The sequence below is a fragment of the Phyllostomus hastatus genome, unplaced genomic scaffold (assembly GCF_019186645.2).
Source record: "Phyllostomus hastatus isolate PE091 unplaced genomic scaffold, TTU_PhHast_1.1 phas_scaffold_216, whole genome shotgun sequence".
In the NCBI taxonomy this organism is placed as follows: domain Eukaryota; kingdom Metazoa; phylum Chordata; class Mammalia; order Chiroptera; family Phyllostomidae; genus Phyllostomus; species Phyllostomus hastatus.
Window position 1 is genome coordinate 17,206,428 of NW_025334018.1, and position 24,586 is coordinate 17,231,013.

General features: G+C 50.5%; 1 protein-coding gene across 3 annotated transcripts in view; it reads left to right on the top strand.

Moving 5' to 3' along the window:
* Window positions 1-24,586, top strand: part of VAV3 (vav guanine nucleotide exchange factor 3) — a 263,079-nt gene that overhangs the window by 100,389 nt on the left and 138,104 nt on the right. For 2 of the 3 annotated variants that reach the window (XM_045816668.1, XM_045816669.1), the window contains exons 3-9: window positions 12,419-12,477; window positions 14,037-14,102; window positions 16,777-16,885; window positions 17,640-17,732; window positions 20,376-20,444; window positions 22,426-22,529; window positions 23,994-24,093. In XM_045816668.1, the coding sequence (XP_045672624.1) occupies window positions 12,419-12,477; window positions 14,037-14,102; window positions 16,777-16,885; window positions 17,640-17,732; window positions 20,376-20,444; window positions 22,426-22,529; window positions 23,994-24,093 (600 nt within the window). Of the gene's footprint in view, window positions 1-9,434; window positions 9,477-10,335; window positions 10,576-12,418; window positions 12,478-14,036; window positions 14,103-16,776; window positions 16,886-17,639; window positions 17,733-20,375; window positions 20,445-22,425; window positions 22,530-23,993; window positions 24,094-24,586 lie in introns of those variants that run through there. The other variant, XM_045816670.1, reaches the window with a different exon arrangement.

Below are 24,586 nucleotides of genomic sequence, written 5' to 3' on the forward strand. Positions count from 1 at the left end.
TTTTCGAAACAAACGCTTGGATGCTGAAGCCAGTCATCATCACTTATTGAGGGTGTGACAACAGCCAAAGTTACGTCTTGCCTGATGATCGGAGCGCTGCGTTCCTGTAAGTGACGGAACCCCAGCGCATGCGCCATACTTGCTGATGCACATTTCTTCAGGGGAGCAGCGGGACCGCCCTCAGTTTCCATCCCCGCCGTCTTGGGTATGGAAACAGGTTGCCCCATTCACTACGAAAGAGGAAAAAGAAAATCCAACAAGCACCTTTGGTCGCTTTTAAAGAAACATTTCTCTAGAGTTGAGTTCCATTTAATGCTTCTTCAAGGCAGGGTCAAAAGGCCAAGGGTTTACATGGACTGTTAGCATCTTCTTGGTCTCTGGTATTTGTAGACCTTAGGTAGAGGATGAAGAATAAGGGGGTTAGGCTGTCACGACAGTTGTGCACCACTCGACACTAGGGGGCGCCCTTCCCAGGGATTACCTATGGGTCCTCTGTACAAGGTCTTGTGCAGCGACCTTGGGCCGCTGTTACCTTACCCTTCCACCTGGCTCTTCCCATGCACCAGCGGGGGTACTGTGTGGGTATGTGTGCTGCAGAATCGGGTCTCCTCAGAAGCCCCGTTTCTATGTGTAAGAGCAGAGGATGAGTCAGACTGGCTTTCGGTGTAGGGGTCAGCGACAGTCTCCAAGACAAGGAGAGAGGCAGAGTTAGGTTCTAACTGTGGAGTCCGACCGCAGCGGGAACACAGAGGCCGGAGCCTCGGGCCCTCCCCTCGCAAGTGTCTGTGTGCCATGAGCTATCTGAGAAATGATCAAGAAGGAAGCCTCAGCCTTCGCACCGAACTCATCTTTCTCAGAAAAGGACTCTGGCTTGAAGCGATGATTTTGACACCTAGAAACCGAGAGTTTCCATGGCTTTGAAGCAGTCCTTTTCGGGGCAGCCATGAGCACCTGCAAATAAAACCCACTGTGTCCTGCAGCCTTTGTGGTTATGTCGGGTTTGGCCCAAGTGTTTGCATGAGAGAAACCTCCTTTGGAGAAAAACACACAGTGGGGGCTTCGGATTGCTTTTCATGCTTATTGTATAGGATTCAAATGAGAAACATTAGCATTTTCACAGCAAGGGAAATTGTGTCCGATATTCCAAAGTACGTTCCCACCCTCAAGGGCCAAAAACATTAAGACATCATTGGTGGAAAGTAAATTACTACATGAATTTACCTATTCGTCTATATTTATGCCAGACGATCTCTCCCTGCCTTTTGTTTTGGTGACTTGGTTTACATTCAGTTCTGTTACCATTCTAACAAATTTGGATATGAAAAAATTAAATGGGGGAACATTGGAAACTATATTGGCTTACTTAAATTTGAGACTTTTTTTTCAATCTAACAGAATCTGACATCTTTTTTCCTTTTTTGTTGAATGAACACCAACAATACACAGGGCAAATAGAGAAATTCATTTTGAATCAGGACATTTCTCACAATTAGTTGACTTTTTAACATGTGCCGATAGATTGTATAAGATACAAATACAATGTAACTCAAAGTAACATACGGAACTTAGCAAATATAAAGTGCTTCTTTAAAGTACTGCAGTTGTCTCGAGAGACAGTCAGCTTGCTGCCCCTCGGAGAATTTCTGGGTCTTGCCTGCATGTTGTCCCTTCTCCCGGATCAGCTCTCTCCTGCAGTTTTCTATTTTTTTTTAAAGATTTTATTTATTTATTTTTAGAGAGGGAAGGGAGGGAGAAAGAGAGAGAAACATCAATGTGTGGTTGCTGGGGGTCATGGCCTGCAACCCAGGCATGTGCCCTGGCTGGGAATCGAACCTGCGATGCTTTGGTTCGCAGCCTGCGCTCAATCCACTGAGCTATGCCAGCCGGGGGTCTCTCCTGCAGTTTTCAGGGTTGGACTTCTGATGCTGTTTTGACTCAAAGGCTGGCTCCGTAGAGCCATACAAAAGTTTGGAAACTGTTTCTGTTGGTCATACGACTCTGAAAGCATCTTGGCATTAAAGAACAAAGTTTTCTTCTGAGTAAAAGTTGATGAATACCTAGGAGGAAAACTTTAACTGATATAGAAATAGATAAAAATGGAAGTAAAGTTTCACAGCAGTTTCACTTCCAAGAGAGCTGCCGTCAGCGGTGGGCCAGCGGGTGTCCTTGAGTGCCCTGTTACTGGCAGCACGGGCCACCATCGGGCTGGGGGCCACGTCAGGGCAGCGGCCAGGTCTGAGAGTGCCCGTCCTATTTCTGGACGGGCCTCTTCCTCTGATCGGGCCAGTGGGCAGGCCAGAGGCCTCGAACGACCTGTTAGCAGGACGAATTGGAGAAAATGCTTAGAAATGCGTTCCATAGAATTTTCCTTTGCTGTTCTGTGCCCCTTCCACAAGATTGCTTACGTCAGTTGAACCGGTAACTAGTCACTTTTCATTATATTTAACGAAGAACGTATGTAGATTAATTTTGAGGGGAAAGCTCGGGGGGTTACACCGTAAAACTATGCTTTTGCATCCATCTCCTCATGAGTTCTTTGTCTGCATCAGTGGTTCCTCAACATGTGGTCCCCACACCGACAGCATCAGCAGCATCCCAGGATGCAGGCTCTCAGCGCCACCCTCCCCAACCGGCTGAGCTGGAAACGCTGGAGGTGGGGCCCAGCGATCTGTGTTTTCACAAGTCCTCCAGGGGCTACTGATGCAGGGTAAGGCTGGGGAACCACTATTCTCCACACAAGCCAAGATTAAAAAAATCTTGGCCTCCCTCTTTCCTCTCTCTGAGTCTCCCTCCCTCCACCCCGGCCGGGAAGCGGTGGGGTTGTGGAGGCGTGGCATCGCTTTCCCACGCCGCTCGCTCTCCGCCCCTGCTGTGTCTCCGTCTGGATTGCCACTCGCCGCTCTGTCCACGTGACACGTCTCTCGTCACCCTTAACAACTTTATTCCGGCGTGACTCGCTGGAAGACCGCCCCGACCCCCAGCGCCTGTTGGTCTTGGCCCTCTGGTCCTTTCCGGAGCCCCGAGAGTACCGTGTCCATGGCCCTTGGCATTGGATGGTGGTGTTTTGTTCACACGTCTCATTCTTTCCCCGGAATCAGGAACTTTTTGTTCCCTGACGCCTGGGGGAACTTAATGGCTTGGGCAGATGCTCGGTACGTGTTTATCAAGTGGGGATGCAGCGAAAGCTAGCAAAATAGTAACTTCTCCACGGCTGAGAATTAGTAACGGGCAGGAGGGTCTCACAAGAGAGCCACAGTGACAGGTGCGGACTCCACCGACCGTTAGAGGGTGTTACAAGTCACAGCCCCGAGATTCCTCCCAGACCGTTGCTTCCGTGGGAAATTGGCAGAACGCCCACCCCACAGGCCTCGGTAGCATTCCCGACACAGTCAGCTGTGCACAATGGTGCTAATAATGCTCATCTGAAAATTAGCACCTTCCAGCACAGTAATTTCAAGGCTTTTATTCTTCTACCCTGAAGTTATACTATGTATTTTTTCCACTTATCTTTTAAAATGATTTTACTCCTCAGAACCAAAAAGCAGCTAAACTTGATTTAATTAAATGATGTAGAATTTTGAGGAGAAGGTAAGAAAAATGAATCAAATATATTGGTGGCAAAAAAATTTTTAATCAGTACGCACTTATGATATAACACGAGTTTTTATATGGTCAATTTGTATAAATATACTCGTGATTTTTTTCTTAACAAATAGCACATGTCCATGTTTTTGAACTCCTCTGGTCAGACTAATGCAAAAACTACCAACTGCCTTGGTTCCCAGGAATTTATTTCGTGAAGTGTTTTTTTTTTTTTGTATATCAATATAATGTGCTCTCTTATAAATCTTTGATTTTTATTTAGTCAAAAAAGATTCCTATGCTTATTGAGGGGGTTCGTGGTCAAATCTTGTGCATATCAGATATTGAGGGAATCCAACATTTGTACATTAGTAGGGACAGCACACAGAGCCTTCCCACTGAATTGTCGGCGTCACCTGACAGAACACGTGTGGAGGGTGCGGTACCTGCGTCTTTAAGAGAACTGATCCGCACAAAAATAAGGGGCGGCACTGGCTGCTGCTGGCTCGCCGCCGTCAGCAGCTGAGGGGAGGGCAGCTCAGCTGCGTGGAGCTGAGGTTTCAGAGCCAGGCAGCCCCCCTCGTTTCCCTGTCGACGGGCTGGGGCCCCGGGAAGCCACGCGGTCTGTCCGCGGTCCCCCAGCGAGTCCCCGCCGGAACCAGACTCGGAGTCTCGCTGCAGTCCCAGGCCTGGGGCACCACGATTTAATGCAGTTGTCATGACAGGGCCATCGTGTAAGAGCCACGTTGATACACCGTGTGATGCCTCACCCGACGACCTGTTTTTAAATTGATTTTAAGAGAGAAAGGAAGTGGGGGGGGGGGAGAAGAGAGACAGAGAGAGGGAAACATTGATGTGAAACAATGATCCGTTCTGTTGCCTCCTGTACCCACCCCACCGAGGACGGAACCCTCGGCCTAGGTATGTGCCGTGACTGGGATTTGAACTCCCCACCTCATGGTGCATGGGACAGCGCTCCAGCCAAATGAGCCAGCAACACCAGGGACTTTTTGATGTGACCTGTAAAGAACAACACAAAGCTTCCCTGTTTTGTTTGTTTTTATCCGTGGGGTTTTTTTTTTATCCAATTACCCCATTCTAGAATTTTCACCCCAGCTTCAACCCTGAGAGTCAGGGTTTGATGGCACAGGCATCAGGAATGAGGTGAGGACCAGGGATTTGAGGGGGTCAGGGACTTCATGAGCGTTTCAGCTCACCCCTTCCTTACAAGCGTGGCCCCGCCTCTCGACACAGCTGCTTTGAGACGTTTGATTCAAATGTCTCTTTAAGGAAATCATAAGGAAGTGAGTGTCCTACTTCATGGAGGCCCCTTTGCATCAGCCCAGGCTTCCTCTTTCTTAGCATTGAAAGAGCCACGACTTGGGGCAAATTTCACAACTGGATACAAATGTTTCCGTCCGGGCCGCCACTGTGGCATTTTGTTTTCTTTGTTCAAGTTGTTACCAAGTATTCCGTGGGGAAAACAAATCTTTTGAAAGATCATCGAGGCTTTAAAACCTCTTAAATATGCCTCATGTTGATGGGGTCCTTGTTTATTGGGGGTGTTTCGGACAGAAGAAGATAAGACAACAGGCAACAGTAGCAAGACAGAACGGTCCTGCTAGGATCAGACCACAGTCTGCCGCCGCCGGAATCCAGCGTGGGGCGGAGCTGGCCTGCCCTCCCCGCCCAGGGCACCTCGTCACGCCTTGCGCCCCAGGGGTCCTGGTGGCAGCAGGCACCTGACAGATGCCACCGTGGCCAGGGTTCACAGGACGTGACTTACTGAGTTACTTGGTAGTCTCACTCACACTCACATGCAGATGTTCTCACCTTCACAGTTTCTCCTCTGCTCCTGGAGGCCGCCGGGCGGCAGGCGGGCTGCCCAGCGGCGGGGCGGCCTGTGTCTGGTGTAGCCCAGGTCCACGTCCTGGCCGGAGTCTGTTTTCGAAGGTCGGCTGGAAGGCGTGGCTGAGACACAGCTTCTGTAGAGGGGGCTGCCGGCTCCCAAACACCTCTGAGGCGAGCGTTTTGAGCTTGAAGAACTCTCTCTTCTTTTTGTCTTTAAATCTTCACCTGAGGATATGTTTATTGATTTTAGAGAGAGACACACACACATTGATGTGAGGGAGAAACATTGATCGGTTGCCTCCCGTATGCACCCCAGCAGGGGGAGGGGACCAAACCCACTGCCCAGGCGTGCGCCCTGACAACCTAGGTACGGGGTGATGCTCCAACCAACTGAGCCACCCAGCCAGGGCTAGTGACTCTCCCCCCCCCGCCCCTGCCCCTTGCTTTTTGTCTTATAAGGAAACTGTGCCTATTTTCCTGGCAAAATCTCCATTGGCGGCTAAGCTGAAAGAGAATGTCAGATGGAAGACTGTCCGAGAACGGACTCGGGACCAGGGGCATCAGGGCGTGGCACCGCACGTCCCCAGGGGGTCGTTTCGCCCATTGGGACTGAGCTGCCTCTCTACAGCCATTCAGGGGAGACCATCCCCCTGTGCCAGTTCTTGGTGAACACTAGATACCCTCAAGGCCATTCAGATGAGCCCGGATCAACCGCACACACTCAGAGGAAGCAGTGACTGAAGAGTCCTCCTTGCTCGTTGCAAAATACCTGAGTTCCAGCAAAAGAAGCCTTCCGGGGCTGCAAGGGCGCACGGGCAGCGGAGCTCTGCAGTAGCGGGGACCGTCAGTTACACGGCCTCGGAAGTAGCTGCTCCGCCCCCGCAGCCCCAGTCACTCCCGGAGCGAGCATCGGGCACTCGGAACGGAGGGGAGAAGGGCATCTCAAGATGAAATGCAAAGCTAAAACGGGAAGTAAATCTTCAGCTTTTTCCCTGAAATTTAAATTTTCTTAAAGTTGAAAGAGAATTTCAAAAAGCGAACGAAATCCACTGTGATTTCGGTGGGAAGGCAGACTTCATGCGTGGTGGTCAGGCGTGAGCCCCCGTGAAGGCTGTGAAGCAGAAAAGCAGGGTGAGGGACGAGACCAGGCATCGGATGCAGTTCCACAGACACCCGGTCCCGTTACTCCGGCACCCCCCTCCGCCCACCCCCCCCAGCACCGACCCCTCAGGTCCCTCAGGCGGAGGGGGACGGTTGGCTGTGCTCTCTCCTCTGGGCGGGGGACGGGCTGTGCAATACTAGGTCTGGGTTTTCACTCACTGCCCCCTGGTCTTTCCCAGTAGATCGGGAGGTTTTCGAGAGGAGGAAACACATGTAATTTCACTTTTGATGGTGACGGTGACAACATTAGGAAGTAGCAGAAGTGTGGAACATTCATGTATGCATTTAATATATACAGATTCATCTATCTGTTGTATCTATCCATCCATCCATCCATCCATCCATCCATCCATCCTATCTCGCCTTAATCTAGCTTCCCCAGAAACTTGGGTGAAAGATGGTGATTTTATCTTCATTTTATAGGTCGGGAAAACCAGGCACAGAACATCTGCTTACACCAGCGGGTGAGAGGCAGAGCTGGGACTTGAACCCAGCACAGCCGGGTCTCCAGCTTGCACTCTTAACCGGTCTCGTGTATAACGTTGCCGAAAGCACGCCGGTGTTCCCTGTAGAGCTTTACTTTTGAGCCTCAGAAGTGAGACGTATAGAGCAGCACTTGCATTCAGGACTGTCACCAGGGCCTGCTCGCACTGTGGCTCGGCCCCTCTTCACCTGCACGGACAGCCTGCCTCGGAGCAGTGGAAGGCCACTTCCCGCGGTTCGTGGCCCCTCGATGCAGAAGTAGCGTTTTGTTTGCCGCCTCTGCCTGCGCTGGGCGTGGCCCCGGGAGGGGTGCGGGGATGCGGTTCAGCAGCGTCCTCCAGCGTTCAGGGCGGGAGCCGGGCGTTTCAGGGAAGATCTACAGTGCGTGTAGAAGGGGCCCGCAGCTGCGTGGGCCCCGGGGGGTGATTCCCTCGGTGGGGTCTGGGTTGCGGAGAGAACGGAGAGAACGAGTTCTGCGGGTTTCCTGGGAGAGGTCAAGGTGAAGTGCGTCGTCGGTCTGGCACTCGCCGTCTGGCTGGGTTTAGAACCGGGCCTCAGTGTCAGAGAAGCAATCTGGTGTGGGGGTGCCTGGGGTGCTCCCGGGTCTCTGGGCCGCCTCTGGGTTGCCCCTGACCTAGTCTGCAGGCCGATCCTTCTGCCCAAATTACTCAGCCCAGCGCCCTGGGCCCACACCCTACCACGTATATCCTCTGGGGCCTGGGCTTCTCCTCCACAGCCACGTGGGGCACCTGCCCTGAGCCTGTGGGTCTGTGGTGCCGGGTCCTTGTCCCAGCGGCACCTGCTAGACGGTCACCTCCGGCTCTGGGGCTTCAGTGCTGCAGACCCGCCTTGAACGGCTACGCTGGACTTGAACTTGGGGCTCAAGCTGGTGGCCCCCTGAGGCGTTCCTGGGGAAGCGAGCCTTACAGGGAACTCCTACGCAGTCCAGCTCCCTGTTTAGGAGCCTTCCCAGGGGGTTAGGGAGACCAGGTGCACCTCCAGGGCGGAGGACTGAGGAGACACACCCACAGCGAGCCAGCAGTTTCGGGCGGGTCCCCTGGTTCCCTCCAGTTCCTCCCCCTGGCCCTGGCTCCCCTCGCTCCACACCTTGGCAGGAGCGACAACAGGCGGCTTCTGCACGGCCGGCCGGCTGGCTGGCTGGTGTTGACTACACAGCACACCCACAGCACTGGGGTGCTGCGTGCGCGCAGGGCGAGAAGCTGCCAGCAGGTCTCACGAAGAGCGTGGCTGAGACGGGCGGCCTTGATCTTCGTGGACAATGTCGCCGTTGTGTTTCAGAAAACGTCTTTCATGGCTTTCAAACTGACGGGGAGGGCAAAAATAAAACGGAGATAAAATAAAATAAAATAAAAATCATCATCAGGGTGGAAACATGTAACGGGGGAGAGTCTTGCCACTACGTTATCTTTGGATTTGCAGAGACAGGCAACTCTTCCTCAGACTTCCCATTTAATGTGTGCAATGGCCGTCTTCAGTGACCCGTTCAGCCCCCACTGGGGCCAGGCCGAGCCCTCCCCGTATCTTCACACGGCAGCTCCTGATCCTCACGACAGTTTTTGCGAGGCAACTGTCAGTCACTCCTTTGTGTGAGCCACAGATATTTGTGTGTGAGGTGGTGGCTATGAGCCTGGCCTTGAGCTCGGGGAAGGGGCTAGGACAGTGAAGAAGCAACTTGACATCCCTGCCCGTAAGGGGTTTTCCATTGTCACGTGGGGAAGGACAGACAGACCAGCAGGTCATCAGAAAGCCTTGCTGTGTTCATACAGACTCCTCAGGGACATAGACATTGGAAGGGCGGTGGTCACACCTTTGGATCTAATCATCCCATCTCAGCGCCTTTCCTGTGCAAATACCTGCAGACGACCGAGCAGCCCTGTGGTGAGGGTGGTGATTAACACCGTCGTTCTAGGAGCGGAACGTTGAAAAAGCTCGTTGGCAGGAGAATGGCTGACTTGTTGTGTCGTATGCGTTACAGGTTATACATTAAAATGAACAAAATACATCTGTACGTGTTGACACAGCTGTCTGTGACCTATTGTTAAATGAAAACAAGCATGTCATAGAAAAATCTGTGTAATAGGAACACGTTAGCTAAAATAATACATGTAAAGAAAAAGAAAAAAAAACTCTGCCAGGGTCACCTGCGGTTCTCAGCTCTGGCCGTCTGTAGGCGGAAGGGGGGAGTGGGGGGTGTGGGGACAACTCCTGTGTGTTACTGTGATGGTTCATCTTGTCGAGATAACCGCAAGTCCGTGCAAACGGAAGGGGCCAGGGGCCGGGGCAGAGTGATGTGCAGGGCCCTCCGGGGACACAGAGGCGGCCCAGACTGCAGGCGGGAGACGGGCGGAGAGGTTAGGGCTCTGGAGGAGGGACGGCTGGTAAGTTCAGGATGTACCTGGGCAGCCGCCAGGAGGGGCACGGAGGGGCGGAGGGCTCCCAGCCGGAGGGACCTGGAGGATTCCCGGTGGGTGGCGGCGGGGAGCTGGCCACCTCCCCTGCTTTCATCACTCGCCAGGTTGTCCCGGGTTCTCCTCCCTTCCGCAGGGCCCAGCCACTGTACTCAACACTGCTCACCTGTCGCCCCTCTCTCTCCGCCCGCCCCCTCAGCCCAGACTTCCTGTTTCCCACCCGGACAACTGGCAGCACCCTCCTGTGTGTCTCCTGATGCCTGGGCTGTACCCCGGGTCCTCCCGCCAAGGCTGCCCTTTGCTTTGCCGAGTGACCTTCTACAAAGGCAGTTTTGACCCTGCTGTCTTCCTTCCCGAGCGTTTCCCATGACCCTTCATGGTGTCTGGGTCCCATGCACCTTTCTAAGGCAGAGAGCCCCCTGCCCACCCCCTCCTTCCCCCCGCACTAGCTCTCCTGTGCGTCACCCAGGACCGCTGTCATCTCTTCACAGATGCCATGGTTCTCGCCCAGCCAGGGGTGGACGCAGGCAAAGAAGGAAAATCTGTGATGCGGGGTGGGTAGTTGTGGGCTGTTGGCCTATAACCTGGCAAATACTGTGACCAGTTACCCGCCTTTCTGGGCGTGAAGTCCATACTTCCATCTAATTTTGAGATAAATTTAGAAATGAATGCATTTCAGGGAAACAGCCTTCCTACTGTCTTGGGGGATATTTTCTTCCGTGAATATTCCTGAGTGGGCGTTTCTGGTGGCAGGTCGGTCCCCGCAACAGGGGACCCGGCGGCGGGGGGGTGGCTGGCCCTGATTTGTGGTGTACTGGTCTCTCCCAAGTCCGATGGCTCCATCGTCACGGACTACCCACCGTTCTGAAAACAGCACATGGACTGAACAGCCCCCATTTGCCTGGGGTCACCTCAGAGAGAACAGGTGGGCTCCACGTGCGATCGGATGGACGGAGGACCGAGGGGTCGTCGTCCTCAGAGAGAGCTGCTCCGAGAGATGCTGTGTGTCGCCTTCCCGCCCTCCTCCGCCCTGGATCTGTGTCTTCGCTCTTCTGACGACGGCTACAGGGTGATGCATACTCCCTTTGAAGAAATAACAGGAGCGGGGTTCAGCTCCTCGGTTTTCAGAAAGTTTGTACTTTATGAGCCCCCTGGAGGCAGGAGGACAGTAATAGAGCCCTATCGTCTGGCTCCACCTGGTGGATGAATGTGTGAAAACAATCAAACTAGAGCCTTTTGTGGCGGAGCTTGGGGAGGGGGGCAGGTTGTGAGTAGTTCTGGTTATTGGTAGCAACAGGAACAGGAGAGGCCTTCTTATCTTGCAGGAGCTGACCATTGTTATAGAAAGTCTCCCCAAGGAATGAAATACATTTCTGTTCAAGTAAATAATGGCAGCAGTAAAATACACGGCGGTACTATTTTCTTGGGTCGAGTGGTGGGTGTCCAGCAGGGTCAGGGGCAGAATCCACCCCCGGCTGCAACGCGGCGCCACAGCAGCGTGAGGCTGGTGCAAAGACCCAACAACACGGTGATGCAGGAGTCTCAGTGTCGCTCTGCAGATTATTCCAGAACCTTCCCAAAGCTACACTTTTCACTCAGGGATGCATAACTGTGGGATTTTAGCAAATGATATATTTTTATCTTGAATCAGTTTATTTTGATGCCCTTATTATTTGTTTATTTGTGACCTTCTGAATCTGTGGACCCCCCGAAGTTGCTCTATCTTTATTATGGGAAGTGAACTGGTATCAAGTTCTACCTGGGTGGTTCTGTCTTGCTTTTACATCTAACGTCGAACAAGCTTCGGCCAGGAAGAAATTGCATAAAGGCTTTCAATTAAATTTCATTTGGACGTAACACTAATTTAATTTTTTATGATAACAAAAGTTCACCTTTGTTCAGTGAAGCATTGGGTGGGCATTATCATTTCCCCATCATTGTACAGTGCTCTTTTCTTCATTTTGGTTTATTTTTGTAATGTGAAAAGTACACATGATTTCTCCCTAAGTCTTTCAAAGAGATGCTGTTAGGTATGAGTGGGGGGAGGGTCAAAGTGTAAGGTACTAATGCTGCCGCCACGGCCGGGTGCCTCTTCCTAAGGAGCCCTTGAAACAGGCACGGATAAGCAATGCTAATTTAAGAAACTCTTTTTCCTGAAAACACTCAGAATTAGAATAAGGTAATTTTCATAAGGTTGGAGATGTTCAAGAATAGCTACCATTTAAATATTTTATGTGTGTTATTTTCTTAATCCTTACAATAATCCAATGATTATTAATAACTGTTACTGTATGCTGTATTCAGATGAAAAAAACTGAAGCCCAGAGAAGTAGTTTGTCCAACGTTATTTGGCTAGTAAGTGGTAAGGGCAGGATTTGAACCCATGCAATGTGGTTCAAGAGCCCCCACGCTAAATCACTTTGCTGTCCAGTGGAGCTTCCTGTGATGATGGTGATGATGGATGTCTGTGTGGCTATTGAGCACTTGAAGTGTGGCCAGTAGAAACTGGGAATTTTGTGTTTAAAATTTTAATTGTCCTAAATTTAAGTAGCCTTGTATGGTTGTGGCTACTGTTTTGAACAGTCCAGCTTTATAGGATTTTTGAGATTCTGTGCAAGCAGAGATACAAGACCTTGAGGGTTACCCGTCTAACCCCTTGTTTTACTGACAGGGAAGTTGCAAACCAGATGGGCCGGTAATCTTAGAGTCAGAAAGTTAAACGAAGGCACGAGACTATAGCCCAGGTGTTTGTACCGTCCAGGCACAGCTCTTCCCGTTCTGCACCCTTTCGGCACCTGCAAATTTACATTTCTGCTGCCTTTGATAATATTAGATTGTTTAGGTACTGTTTGGAGGGGAAAACTTATCTTTTCTGAAATACACGTTCAATGAACACGTCCTTCTTTCCCCAGGTGATAGAAACATTGTCGCGACTTTCTCGAACACCGATAGCATTGGCCACAGGGATCAGGTAAGCTTCTTTCTCTGTGGTTCATGTTCAATGTAACGATTGCTTGTTGAACAGTTACTTTTGGCAAATCACGCCACGCCTGAGGACTGCATCTCATTCACGCAGACGACCTGGTATACGAGCTTTGTGTAAGTGCCCCGTACACATTCGAGACTCGCTGAGCAGGTACAAACTTCCTCGCAGCCTTCTACAGAAGTAGTAGATAAGTAGTAGGTAAGTAGATAAGTGTAGGCGGGATAAGTGTTCAACACCTTGTAATTTGCTCTTCCGTACATGCTTTCTTTCCATGTCAGTACATGTGCTATGTTGTTACATGTAAACAGCACATTCTGAAATAGCACGACTCTAATTTTCTGTATTAATGTATTTTTTGATTCTGAAAGGATAGACATCAGAAGAATTTTTTCCTTTTTAATCATTCTTATCTATATTTTCAAAATTTCCAGCAGTGGACTTGTACTGGTATAAGGGTCTGAATTTATTTTTAAAAAGCTTTTGAAACTTTGGCATTACTGACATGTTTTACTTGGAAAAATGTGGATTCTCAAATGCCTTAAATATTAATCCATAAACCAAGGTGAAAAAATCTGCTTTTCATATTAAATACTATTATCTCATAATTACCCAGTGCTTGTTATTTTGATGGGTCCTCTTGTTGTTATAAAATATGACATGCTGACTGCATGTAAAAAAGAGTAAAACTTTGGCACTGTAGTATAATTACTGTGATGTTTTTGGATACAATTTACAGCATTATGTGAGTGTCATAAAAAGTATCACAGAAGCACGAGGCACACCAGGCAGCCTGTGGCTAAAAACAGGGATCAATTAAAGTGATTTTCTTTGGCCAGGGGACAGAGAAAACCCCCTGCTCTCCCTGAGGTCCCACTGACTCTTGTATCCAATAATCGAAAATGAAAACAATGTATGACTTAAATACCTGAAAGTCTAAGTAAAGAAAATGTATCAGAGTCAGCAATCATATATATATGTCAGCGATTGTATGCATGTCAGTAATCATATATATATGTCAGCAATCATGTATGTCAGTAATCATATGCATGTCAGCAATCACATACATATGTCAGCAATTATATATATGTCAGCAATCATGTATATGTATGGCATGTTTGTCCCCTAATCATTTCACTGTTAGGTTGTTACCAAGTGTTTCTCAAGGGCGACGGCCGCCCAGTTACTTGCCCGCCAGAGCAGAATCTGCAGGGGAAAGAGCTGGTGTCCCAGGCGAGGCCTGAGCTGCGGAAGGGCAGCTGCAGGGGGGCCGTGAGGTGGGGCTGCAGAGCTGTGGCTGGTGGGCGTCAGCCGGGCACACGGCAGGCCCCCCTGGGCGCTCAGAGGGCTGCGCTGACTTGCAGAAGCGCTGCCGGTGGCGGGGACCGCAGGTGCCATGGCCTCCCTGGGGGACAGGTGCGGCGTCAGACACGGTGACTGGCCCCACCACGCTGGTGGTGGCAGACAGGGTGACACCTTTCATGAGAGGTCGATGCCCCTCCCGGAAGTTGCTTTTCACTCTTGTTTTTCTCCCCCCCCCCTTGTAGGCCCTTCCCGACGGAGGAAATCGTCAATGATGAGGACATCTACAAAGCCCTGCCTGACTTAATTGAGTATGTTGGGCATTTCTGGCAACGTTTTTGCATCCTCTGTGGATGGCGACTGTGGGTGCTAAAACAGCTCCGTGGGGGGGCAGGGGGTGGCTTAATGATTAAGGTTCATAAGAGTCAACCTCAAACTCTCGGTGGAAAGGGGCACAAGAAAATGCACTCCCACTGGCTTGTGGTTGCCGTCCGGGGGCCTGCGGAGCGCGAGTCTCCGGGGCGAGTAAAGAGACACCCGGCCGTGCTGTGAAGTTCTGAGTCTCCCAAAGGCAGGGAGAGGTCGCAGAGAACAGTGCAATCAGACAACTGAGGAACCATGCAACAGAGAGTGGCCTCCGCCCCTGCAGTCTTAGGACAGCTGGTGCGTGCTCTGCAGGTCAGGGACGGGCGAGGTCAGTGTGCGCAGGAGTTATTCGGGGATGCCTCACTAGATGGCGTTTGTCTGAGCAGAGACCCTGTTTGGGCTTTACTATTTCATAGTCAGGAGAGGGCAAAGGACCTGGCGGCCGGTCACCTTCTGTTGGTGGAGTGCCTCGTGCGGGCGATAAATGAATATAGAGCACGCTCCTCACCCACCCCTCAGGGACCTGATGACCGAGACCGGGCGTGTTTGTGAGAGCTGTGGCCTGAAGGGGGTTGGGCTCCCAGGGGGGTTCAGATCCTGTGCAGCTTTGCCCGTTTTCCCACCCCGCGCACCGGCACACTGAGCTGTCTTGCTCCAGGACCTTGGCCCTGGCTGTTCCTTCTGCCCGCGGGGCAGACCCCTGGCCATCGAAGTCTTTGCTCAGACGTCCCTCTGCAGCGAGGCCTTCCCGGCTCCCCCGTCTGAAACTGCCACCGCGCAGCCCCTGCTCTGTGTTTTCACGGCTCTCGCCGCTGCCTGACACAGTCTCTGTTCGCTTCACTTGTTGTCCGTCTCCTCATTGGGCCAACCGGCTGAGGGCGGGGACTTGACCTTGTTCTTGGCTGCCTTCCTTGAACTTCAGTGTCTGGTGTGTAGTAGGTCCGCGGTGGATATTTGTTTTCGGAACAAATAAGCCAAAGCTGCCTTAAGCATCTCCTGTTTGCCAGGCATCATGCTTCTGGTCAGGGCTCCTCAAGCCCATGGAGCTGACGACGTGCCATTTCTGCTGACCTTGACCCATGCACGATCTCCGGTGATTCTGCGTGATGAGGTTGTTACTAGTACCATCACCATTTATGCACTGAATCTTGAAAACCTAAGTAACTCGCTGAAGGTCATGTCACTAGTAAACAGTAGTCTTTGGACTTGAACCAGACAGTCCTCATTCCAGAGCGGAGGCTCGTACTCACGCTGCCCTGGCTCCCAGAAGCCGCCCCGCCCGCCTCTCGGAGGACTGTCCGTGGGAGGGCGGGGGAGCAGCGGGCTGACGGAGCCACCGGGGCCCGGGCAGGTGGCATTCGGGTGGTCCTTGGAGTCATATATGTTGAAGGTGTGCTAAGAATAGCTTCTTTTCTCTTCTTCAAATCTCCACTAATCTTAAGCTAGATAGTTGCCAATTGTCTCATTGAACTGGCTACCCTCTTCCTAAAGGGCCTGTAGGATTGCTGGCCACCTAATCAAATTTGTTGCAGTATTGGGAGGAATGTATCATTTTTAGTGCTGTGATGACGTGCCTTCTTACACCCCACCAGCTGTCACTTCTTCCCGCTAATTTTTATAGTCTTCCCACCTCCTGTTCTGTGGATGTCAGATGACTCTGGTGAGGACGCATTCCTAGCTCAGTTTGGAGCAGGTGCGGGCTCCTGGAGTGGCCGCTCTGAGACACCAGCTCGTGCCGCGGGGTGCAGTCCACGCCGGCTGCCCCTCTGATGGTCTTTTGGTCCAGTGGCGATGTTCGTCATGCAGATGCTGGCTTCTGAGTTGGCTCTGGCAGCTTGGTGTCCAGTCTTAGCTTTATTGTGACCTCTGTGGGCTCATGTACTGAACTCTGACTTCTGGGGGTGACTCGCCCGAAGGGAAGCCCTGGGAACCAACACGGGCCTGCCCCTCACTGCGGAGGGAATCCTGTCGCCTTGCGCGGAGGGGAGCAGACGCGGGGCGGGTGCGGGGCACACGGGATGGCTGCATCGGTAGCTTTCTGTCGTCTCCCGGTTTGGTGATCGGGGCCAGCCACGCCCGTGTGCAGGTGGCCTGGACACGGGAAAACAAATGCAGATTTACTGACCACGTGAAGAATCGCAGCTCAGCCCTCCTTCCCCGCTGCTTTATTGTACGCAGATCACAAGTTATTGACCGAACTGTTGGCCACAGAGACAGCTTTTGTATGGGATGGAATAAGGGATCCCAGGCTGTTCCAGCCCAACCTCTGGGTGTGTGTGTGTGTGTGTGTGTGTGGCTCCTACAATTCTTAGAGAAAAGTCTGTGAGAATTTATTCGTAATGTTCCTCCCCTCTCATGGGAAATAGTCAAAAGCAGGACTTCAGCGAGATGAGGCTTCTTTTGGCTGGATGGGGGCGCAGGCAGAGGGGAGAGGGAGTATTTACAGGGTCACAGAAACTTCCTGGTAGGAAGGGACGGAGCTGTGAGGGAAGCCCTTGGCTCTTGCCACTGGTTCCATTTTATCTTCTCTCTGGGTTTCCTACGAGGATCCGGTAAGCTGCTTCTAGCTGTTGCCTTTCCTAATAGACAATGGCCCTTCCGTTGCGCCCTCTGTTCCAGCGAAACGCACGTGGATGACGAAGAGGGCTTCTACGACTGCGTGTACGGGGAGGATGAAGGCGGCGAAGTCTACGAGGACCTGATGAAGGCGGAGGAGGCGCACCAGCCCGTAGGCCTCGCACTTGCCTTGCTTTCTGAGTTACTCTGGGTGTTTTTTCACTGGGGAAGGGATTGTTTGAAAGGCTCGATATAATTACTTATGTAACTTCTACTGGGATAGTGTTTCCTTTCTTGCCTCTGCTCGTTGTGTGTGTATTTGATGCTACATCACATTTAAAGAGTATTTGTCTGCTTCCTAAGAAAGACTTTCTCTCAAAACGATACAATCTCGCAATTCTCTGAAGGTATGGTTCTTGGTTTCCTGACTAGCAAAGTGACAGGATTAGAGCAGAGGTTCGCCACGGTGGTTTCCACCTGTAAGATGCCACATTTCTCTGGCCCCAAATGCAATACAAGTCATGGGTATATGTAGTTATAACTATACTGGTCTTTCGGTTATTTTTTTCTTTTACCATACAATCTTTTTTCTTTATTTTATTTTTTTATTGAATTTATTGGGGTGACGTTGGTTCGCAAAACCATGTGGGGTTCAAGTGCACAGCCCGATAATACACCATCCGCACACCGCACTGTGCGCCCGCCAGCCCAGCACGGTCTCCTGCTGCCTGCATCTCCCCTGCTTTGCCCACCTCCACCTACCCCACCCCTTCCTGCCAGAGAGAAAAGGGGGTTGGTCACGTGTTTGATTAGGAGTAGAAACCTTAGGAAAATCAGCAATAATTTTGATCTCCTTCTAGTTACTGCCAGCAAGATTAACACACGAGTTTGATTAACTAACTACAATTTGATCATCTGAATTGCAGAAATCTCCAGAAAATGACATACGGAGTTGCTGCCTGACAGAAATCAAGCAGACAGAAGAAAAATACACGGAGACGTTGGAGTCCATAGAAAAGGTGAGTGTCGATGACTCGGTCTCACTCTCGACGGCCCGGTGCTGCCTCCTGTGGTTTAATGTGTGAGGCTCAGCGTCCTGCCGTGCGTGTGTTCTGACTTTCCGCGGAACTTTGGCTTCATAGACCTTAGAGCAGATTTCACCGCCCCGCAACTGTTTCCTTGCTGATTTTAGTGTCTGAATGGCACTGACCCTAGGGCCTGGGAAGGTAGCAGTGAACACCGTAGAACTCCGGTTCTCTGTTGTGAAGGGTTTATAATTTAAGCAAGTAAGTATGCCGGGTGGTAATACACCCTCTGAGGAGAGGAAGGCGGAGGAAGGGGACAGTGAGGGAAGGGGAGGACTGGTATTACTTTCCATCAGGTGGTAACGGGAGGTTTCTACGGTAAGGCCATGTTTAAGCCAGCGGCTGAGGGACTCAAGCGAGTGAGCCGCGAGGATCTCTCAGAGATGACGGTTCTGGGAGGAGGGCCTGTAGGTGGGACAGTGTTCGGTGTGCATCACGGAGCAGTGGCAGATGGCCCACTGGCTGACGCAGAAGGCGTGCAGGGAGCAGGGAGTGAGCTCGGAGGGTGGTGGTGGGGGTGGGGGTGGGGGGGTGGGGGCGGGGGCTGCCGGGCCCCATGGAGCGTCCGGCCCAGAGCCCGGGTGTGTGGAGCGGCGGGAGTGACATCATGATGTGAGTTTGTAACGGCGCATTCCGAACCTCACCAGGCAAGGGTGGAAGCTGGGAGAAAAGTCAGGAGCCTATTGTAGAAATCAAGTCGATAGAAAATGTGGTATTGGTAGAGGTGGTGAGGGGTGGTCAGACTCTGAGTAAGCTTTGAAAATAGAGCCACGTGGATTTGGTGGTAAATTAGGTGAAGGATGTGTGGGAAAGAGTGTAATCAAGAAGGCTAGGTTTTGCCTTGACTGGGTGGCTCGGCAGCTCAGTGGGTTAGAGCGTCATCCCTGTATGCCAAGGTGGCATGTTCGATCCCCAGTCAGGGCACATACAAGAATTAACCAATGAATGCATAAATGAGTGGAACGACAAATGATCTATTTCTCTCTCTTGATCAGTGTAAACATTAAAAAAAAAAGAATGCTAGGTTTTTAGCACGAGCAACTGTGTGAATGGTGAAAATGGTGACCGAGACGGGGAAGGACGGGTCCAGCAATCCTGAGCCTGTTGAGCCATGCTAAATTCACACTGCCATTCGCTTCCAAGGAGCCGCGTTGAGGAGGAAGTTAGTGAGTCTGGCACTGAGTGGAAAGGTCCGACGGACCTAGAGATCAGGCCATTGTCACGCAGTGGCGTCTAAGGCCACAGGGCTAGATGAGAGCGCCTCGGGAATGAGTGTCGGCGGAGAAGATTTTGGAGGCACTTCTGATGACTTCCACATTAGAGGGTAGGGACATGAGAACCAGCAGCAAGGTTTGGAACATGAGAAAAAGGGATGAAGGTGTGGAAGCGTTGTTTAGGAGAAAGAGAGAGTAACCTTGACGAGGGAAAGTTAGTGGGATTATGTAGCATTACGGATCCAACTGAATTTTGTGACTATATTTAAAATTAGACTCTCGACATAGTTCATGGTTAGCTTCTTTGGTCCAGGCACAGCATAGGTGGCAAGGTAGATTTAAGCCAGGCTTTTTCTTTCGCCAGAAAAGTACAGTGGAAGAAGCAAGGGTAAGGGTAAGGGATGTGCAGGGGACTGATGTTGATCATGCTTAATGGAATGTCAGTTGGATAAGGAGGGAAGTGAGGACCCCAGAGATATGGGACAGTCAGGGACTGTAGACCCAGTGGGGCCGGAGGAGTCTTTGAAGGAATGAGTGACAAAGGCAGGAGGTAGCAGTCGGAGAGTTGACTGCTGGAAATTAATGCTATGGAGCGTTTGCCGTTGTTGATAAGAGGAGGTCTTGAGCTACGACCACAAGAGTAGGAAGCTGAGCGAGGATGGGGCACACGGTTACTGCAGGACAAGGGACTGGAGGCCAGGCTGTTCGGAGGGTCATCTCTGCAGACGCCGAGGTTGCCAAGGAAGCAGATGGGAGGAGTAATGAGGAGAGAGAGACGGTAGACCAGGAAGCCAATTCTCAAGGCGTGAGGGGGGTGAGCCATAAATTGCAAAAGCAGATTATTGATCCCAGGGATGTAGGCTTTCCACAAAACATTTGGGGGATATTTTGCACCTGTCCTCGAAGATTTCTTCAACATGTTGCCATTTTTTGTCAATCCAGTGGTAATTTCTCTTTTTTTTTCTTTTGGAAGCATGTATTATCTAAACATTTAATGTTATTTATTTATTATTATTTTTAAGTTAAAGTTATTGGGGTAATAACATTGGTTATTGGTTAATAACATTATATAAGTTTCAGTTGTACAATTTTATAATACGTTATGTGTCCATTCCACTGTGTGCTCACAACCCAAAGTATTTTATGCTTTAAATATATTAACTTGTATTTATTTAGGTCTTTCTATTTCTGTTCAAGTATAAAATCTATAAGATAGAGAAAATATAGTGTCTGCTTTTCCTTGGGTATTTGTAATACTGATAAACAACGGACTTTCAATAAATATTGACTGTTTGTGGGTAGCACCCCATCGTCTCGGCGAGCGTGCGTTGCGCCTAACTCTCCCTCCTCTCTCCGCCCGCAGTATTTCATGGCCCCACTGAAACGGTTCCTGACAGCGGCAGAGTTCGACTCTGTCTTCATCAACATTCCTGTGAGTAAAACCCCGCCGGCTACAACCGCTGCGCTTCCGTAAAATCCTCATCGGGCTCCAAATCCCTGTAGCATTCTCCTGTGTTCTCGAAGAATTTCCACTCTGTGTTCTGCCTCCTGAGTTCTTATAGCTGTTTTCTTGAGAAATAATGGGTAGGTCCAATCTTTCACCAGAAGTCACTCAAAACACCTGCAGAAGACGTGTGGCTACGATTCATGTATGTGTCTTAAGGGCTTGTCATGACGAGGCATCTCAGTTAAATAGGGGTTCTGGTCTTTCTTGGGAGGGTCCCCTCCTGCCCCGCGCACTGCCCTGCACTCCTCCAGCCCCTTGACCCCTCGTGTGAACACTGTCGTGACTCCTGTCTCCTCTGCTTCCTTCCGTCCTCCGCTGTCCTGGGGTCTCTTTTCTGCTTGCGTTCGCACCAGCCTTAACTCCCACTTCTGAAGTGCCCTGCTTCCTTAGGGTTCCACAGCCCCTTTAACGGTCATCTGCGAGGAACTTTTTTTAGGTTTATATAAGCATTCCCAGTTTCAGAGCACCTTCCAATTATCTTACAGTCCTAAAAGAATATTTCCTTGGAAGCATCGAAGCCAGCCAGATGCTATGCCAACTGAGGTCGTGCTAGGCGAGACTCAAGTTCTTAGACTTCTAGCACTGGCTTTGGTTTTAATATATGGCTTTTTATAGATAATATGTGAGCTTTTACATATAGGCTTACTTGTAGCTATTTTAAAAATTTTATTTATTGATTTGAGAGAGAGAGAGAGAGAAAGAAAAAGAAAGAGTCATTGATTTGTTGCTCCATTTATCGATGCACTCACTGGTAGCTTCTTGTATGTGCCCTGACCAGAGATCGAACCCGCAACCCTGGCATATCAGGATGACACTCTAACCAACTGAGCTACCCATCCGAGGCTAGTGGTCCCTTATATCTTGATTCCGTTATGTTCACTGTTGACATGCACCAGTCGGTGTACTGGTGACTCATTGATCTTGTCCTTGATTTTGTCCAAATGAAGACATCCTCATCACTTTGTAGGGTAGCAGGGAAAGAAGGTCAGGGTGTCGAGTGAACGTTTAGGATGAAACAAAGTGTACGTCCTAGGAAGAGGGGGCTCTCGAACGCCCTGAGCATGGCCACTGTCACTGCCGGCCCGTTGTGCAGTCAGTCTTGCGGCCTTTCCATGCTCCTCGGTAGAATGGCAGGCCCCACGTTCCCGGTCCCTGTGCGCCCTCCCGAGTGCCCCTGGGCACCGGGACAGACAGCAGGGCGTTGGCCCCTTGATCCCAATGTCCTCCTTTCCCGGCTGTGACATGTACTTACTGTCGGGCTGAAAATTACTTGCTTATCAGAAAAAGAAGGTGAAATCCTGACTTCTGAGCTATTCTGATAAACTGCCCACTGCAATTTATTTGCTCCTCATTTCTGCCACGAATTGTCTGGTTCCAAGTAATTGAGCCTGATTGTGGTCAGCCGAGCACCGGGACACCCCGAACCGGCCAAAGCACAGGTCTGCATTTTCATGTCCCGAGGTTGCGGGTCATCGCGTATCTTGTCCTTAAGACATGAAGCACTTGGGTAATTTTATCTAAAAATTTAAAGTTATTACAAAACGAGAGTGAGCTGTACATATTTTTCTACAAGGAATAAATTATCCTTTAATAACTAGTGAAATAATTTCCCATCTCCCATAGGACATTGGCATTTCAAGTCAGATCTGAAATTGCTGTTTCCCACACACACGGCCTGTCGCTCTCCCTCCCTGGTCCCTCCCCTGCCCCTCCTCCACCTCCCCCATTTCCCCTCCACCCCCTCCTCTCCCTCCCGTCTTTCCTGGCGGGAAGCAGGTTTATGTCCTGAGGGCATTCCGCATATCCTCGAGTCTAGCACCGACAAGGGATTCTGGGTTTGGGGTGACTTTTTGGGGGGGTGGGTTCGGATTTCTCACTGGCTTTAACGCTTGTTTTCTTTTCTAAGGAACTTGTAAAAGTTCATCGGAACTTAATGCAAGAAATTCATGATTCCATTGCAAACAAAAACGACCAGAATTTGTATCAAATTTTCATTAACTACAAGGAAAGGTAACTTCTGAATTTTAAAGTCTGTGGCTATCCGTTCTCATCATAGCGTTAACATAGCGTTAACACAATGTTAGTGTTAGCATTGCTCGTGACTAGGTGTCACCACGGTTCACTACGGCACCATCTGAGCAGTGATGAGAACTTGGGCAGTTGACCTCCGCGTGGCAGTCGGAGCTGTTTGTGTATATCAGGAAAAAAAAAGAAGGGAAAAGCAAAAAGGATCCAGACTTTTGCACCCCAAGTTTGTGTAGATCCTTTTATAGCCCCGTAACTCTTTAAAAAGTTATTTCTTTTTACAGAGTGGGGAGGGAGGGAGAAAGAGAGGGAGAGAAACATCGATTGGTCCCGGCCCGCAACCCAGGCATGTGTCCTGACCAGGGATCGAACCGACGACCTTTTGCTTTGCAGGGTGATGGCCAACCAACTGAGCCATCATGGTTAGGGCACAGCCCCGTAACTCCTGAGTCCTGTAGGTTTCAGGAAGTCATGTAACTCTCTAAGCTTCCTCCATCTGGGAACGTAAGGTGTGGTTTAGCTGGTGCCTATTACTTTTTCCAACTCTAATACTTTAGCACTCTCTATTGTAGAGTATTAGATTCACAGCTAAAGTCAGTTGTAAGCTTGAAAAAAAAATCTTCTGAACGACTCATGTGAATGAGGAATTTTGCTTACAGTTTTAAACCAAGCCCTAGGACTGAGAGGTGGCTAATACATTTCTTTGCATCAACAACGGGATGAACTTATTAACTTATTAGTAGTTTTTTTTCTAATGGAGAGCTTAAGGAAACAGATTACCCAGTCTCTTTGCAAAGTGTCTGTAGCCCTCGTTAGACACCCGCTCTGCAGCGGGCTTGGAACCCGGGGTGGGCGGCTCGTCTGGCGCCCAGGGCAGCCCGGGCCCTCGCTCCCTGTCTCAGATGATGGGGAGGAGCGGGAGGCTGCGTGTCGAGTGGAGTCGGAAGTGGTGACCGCGATAAAACGGTGGTGTGAAACGGCACTTGCTGAATGTGAGCAAACCGCAAAAAGTTGATCTCTAATAAGAGCTTTATAGTTGACACGCAATATTGTGTTAGTTACAGGTGTCAAACACAGCGAGTAGACATTTACACGGAAATTGTAAATTTTGTTCTGTGTTATATATATTGGTACTCAATATTGACAGCCATTAAGCCAGGTTTTAAGATACACCTGCTATAAAAATGTACGTGGGATGAATCCCGTTCAAATGTAGAGATAAAAATAGCCACTCTTTCATACCGTGCGTAGCAGTGACCCTCGTTCTGTGGCTGCGTGGGAGGCGTGTGTTGCGAAGCAGTGACAAAGCTGAGGCTCGGGCGACTGAACTTTGCCCCGGGCGACCTAGGCAGGAGGGGATGCGGATGGGTGGTCCCAGAGAGACAGCACTGTGGCCTCCCCACCCTTCCATGTCCCACCGCCGCCTCCCTCTGTCTCCCTCCCTCCCAGGCTGGTTATTTATGGGCAGTACTGCAGCGCAGTGGAGTCGGCCATCTCCAGTCTGGACAACATTGCGAAGACGAAAGAAGACGTGAAGCTGAAATTGGAGGTGCCTGCCCTCTCCCTGCCACGTGTGTGTGTGTGTGTGCGCGCTTATTCGTGAGAGGACCGCAAAGCAGCGTGCTCCTTTTCGCGATCCGTGCAGCAGCTCATCTCCCCATGCATTCTACCTGCCATTCCATGTCAATGTCATACAATATCTTTGTAGATGGCTCTAGGAGATAGTAACACCGTACCAACAATAGCACTAGGACAACCTAAGACTATGGCTCCGTGTTTCCTGCGCATCGTCTCATTAGGTCCTCAGGATACAGATAGAGTTAATCTCCTTATGTCAGGGCTGAGAAGGGCGAGGTTCGGAGACACCGTGAGTCATGTGCTCCCTGGGATGTCAGAGGTGCAGGACAAGCAAGATACATGCGAGATAATGTATACATAGATTTAAAGTGTCCGTTAAACATGTCAGACCTTTAGGGGCGGGAGCACAGGAAGGGCATGGACAGAGCCCCCAGGAGGAAGGCAAGACAGACGCAGATATTATA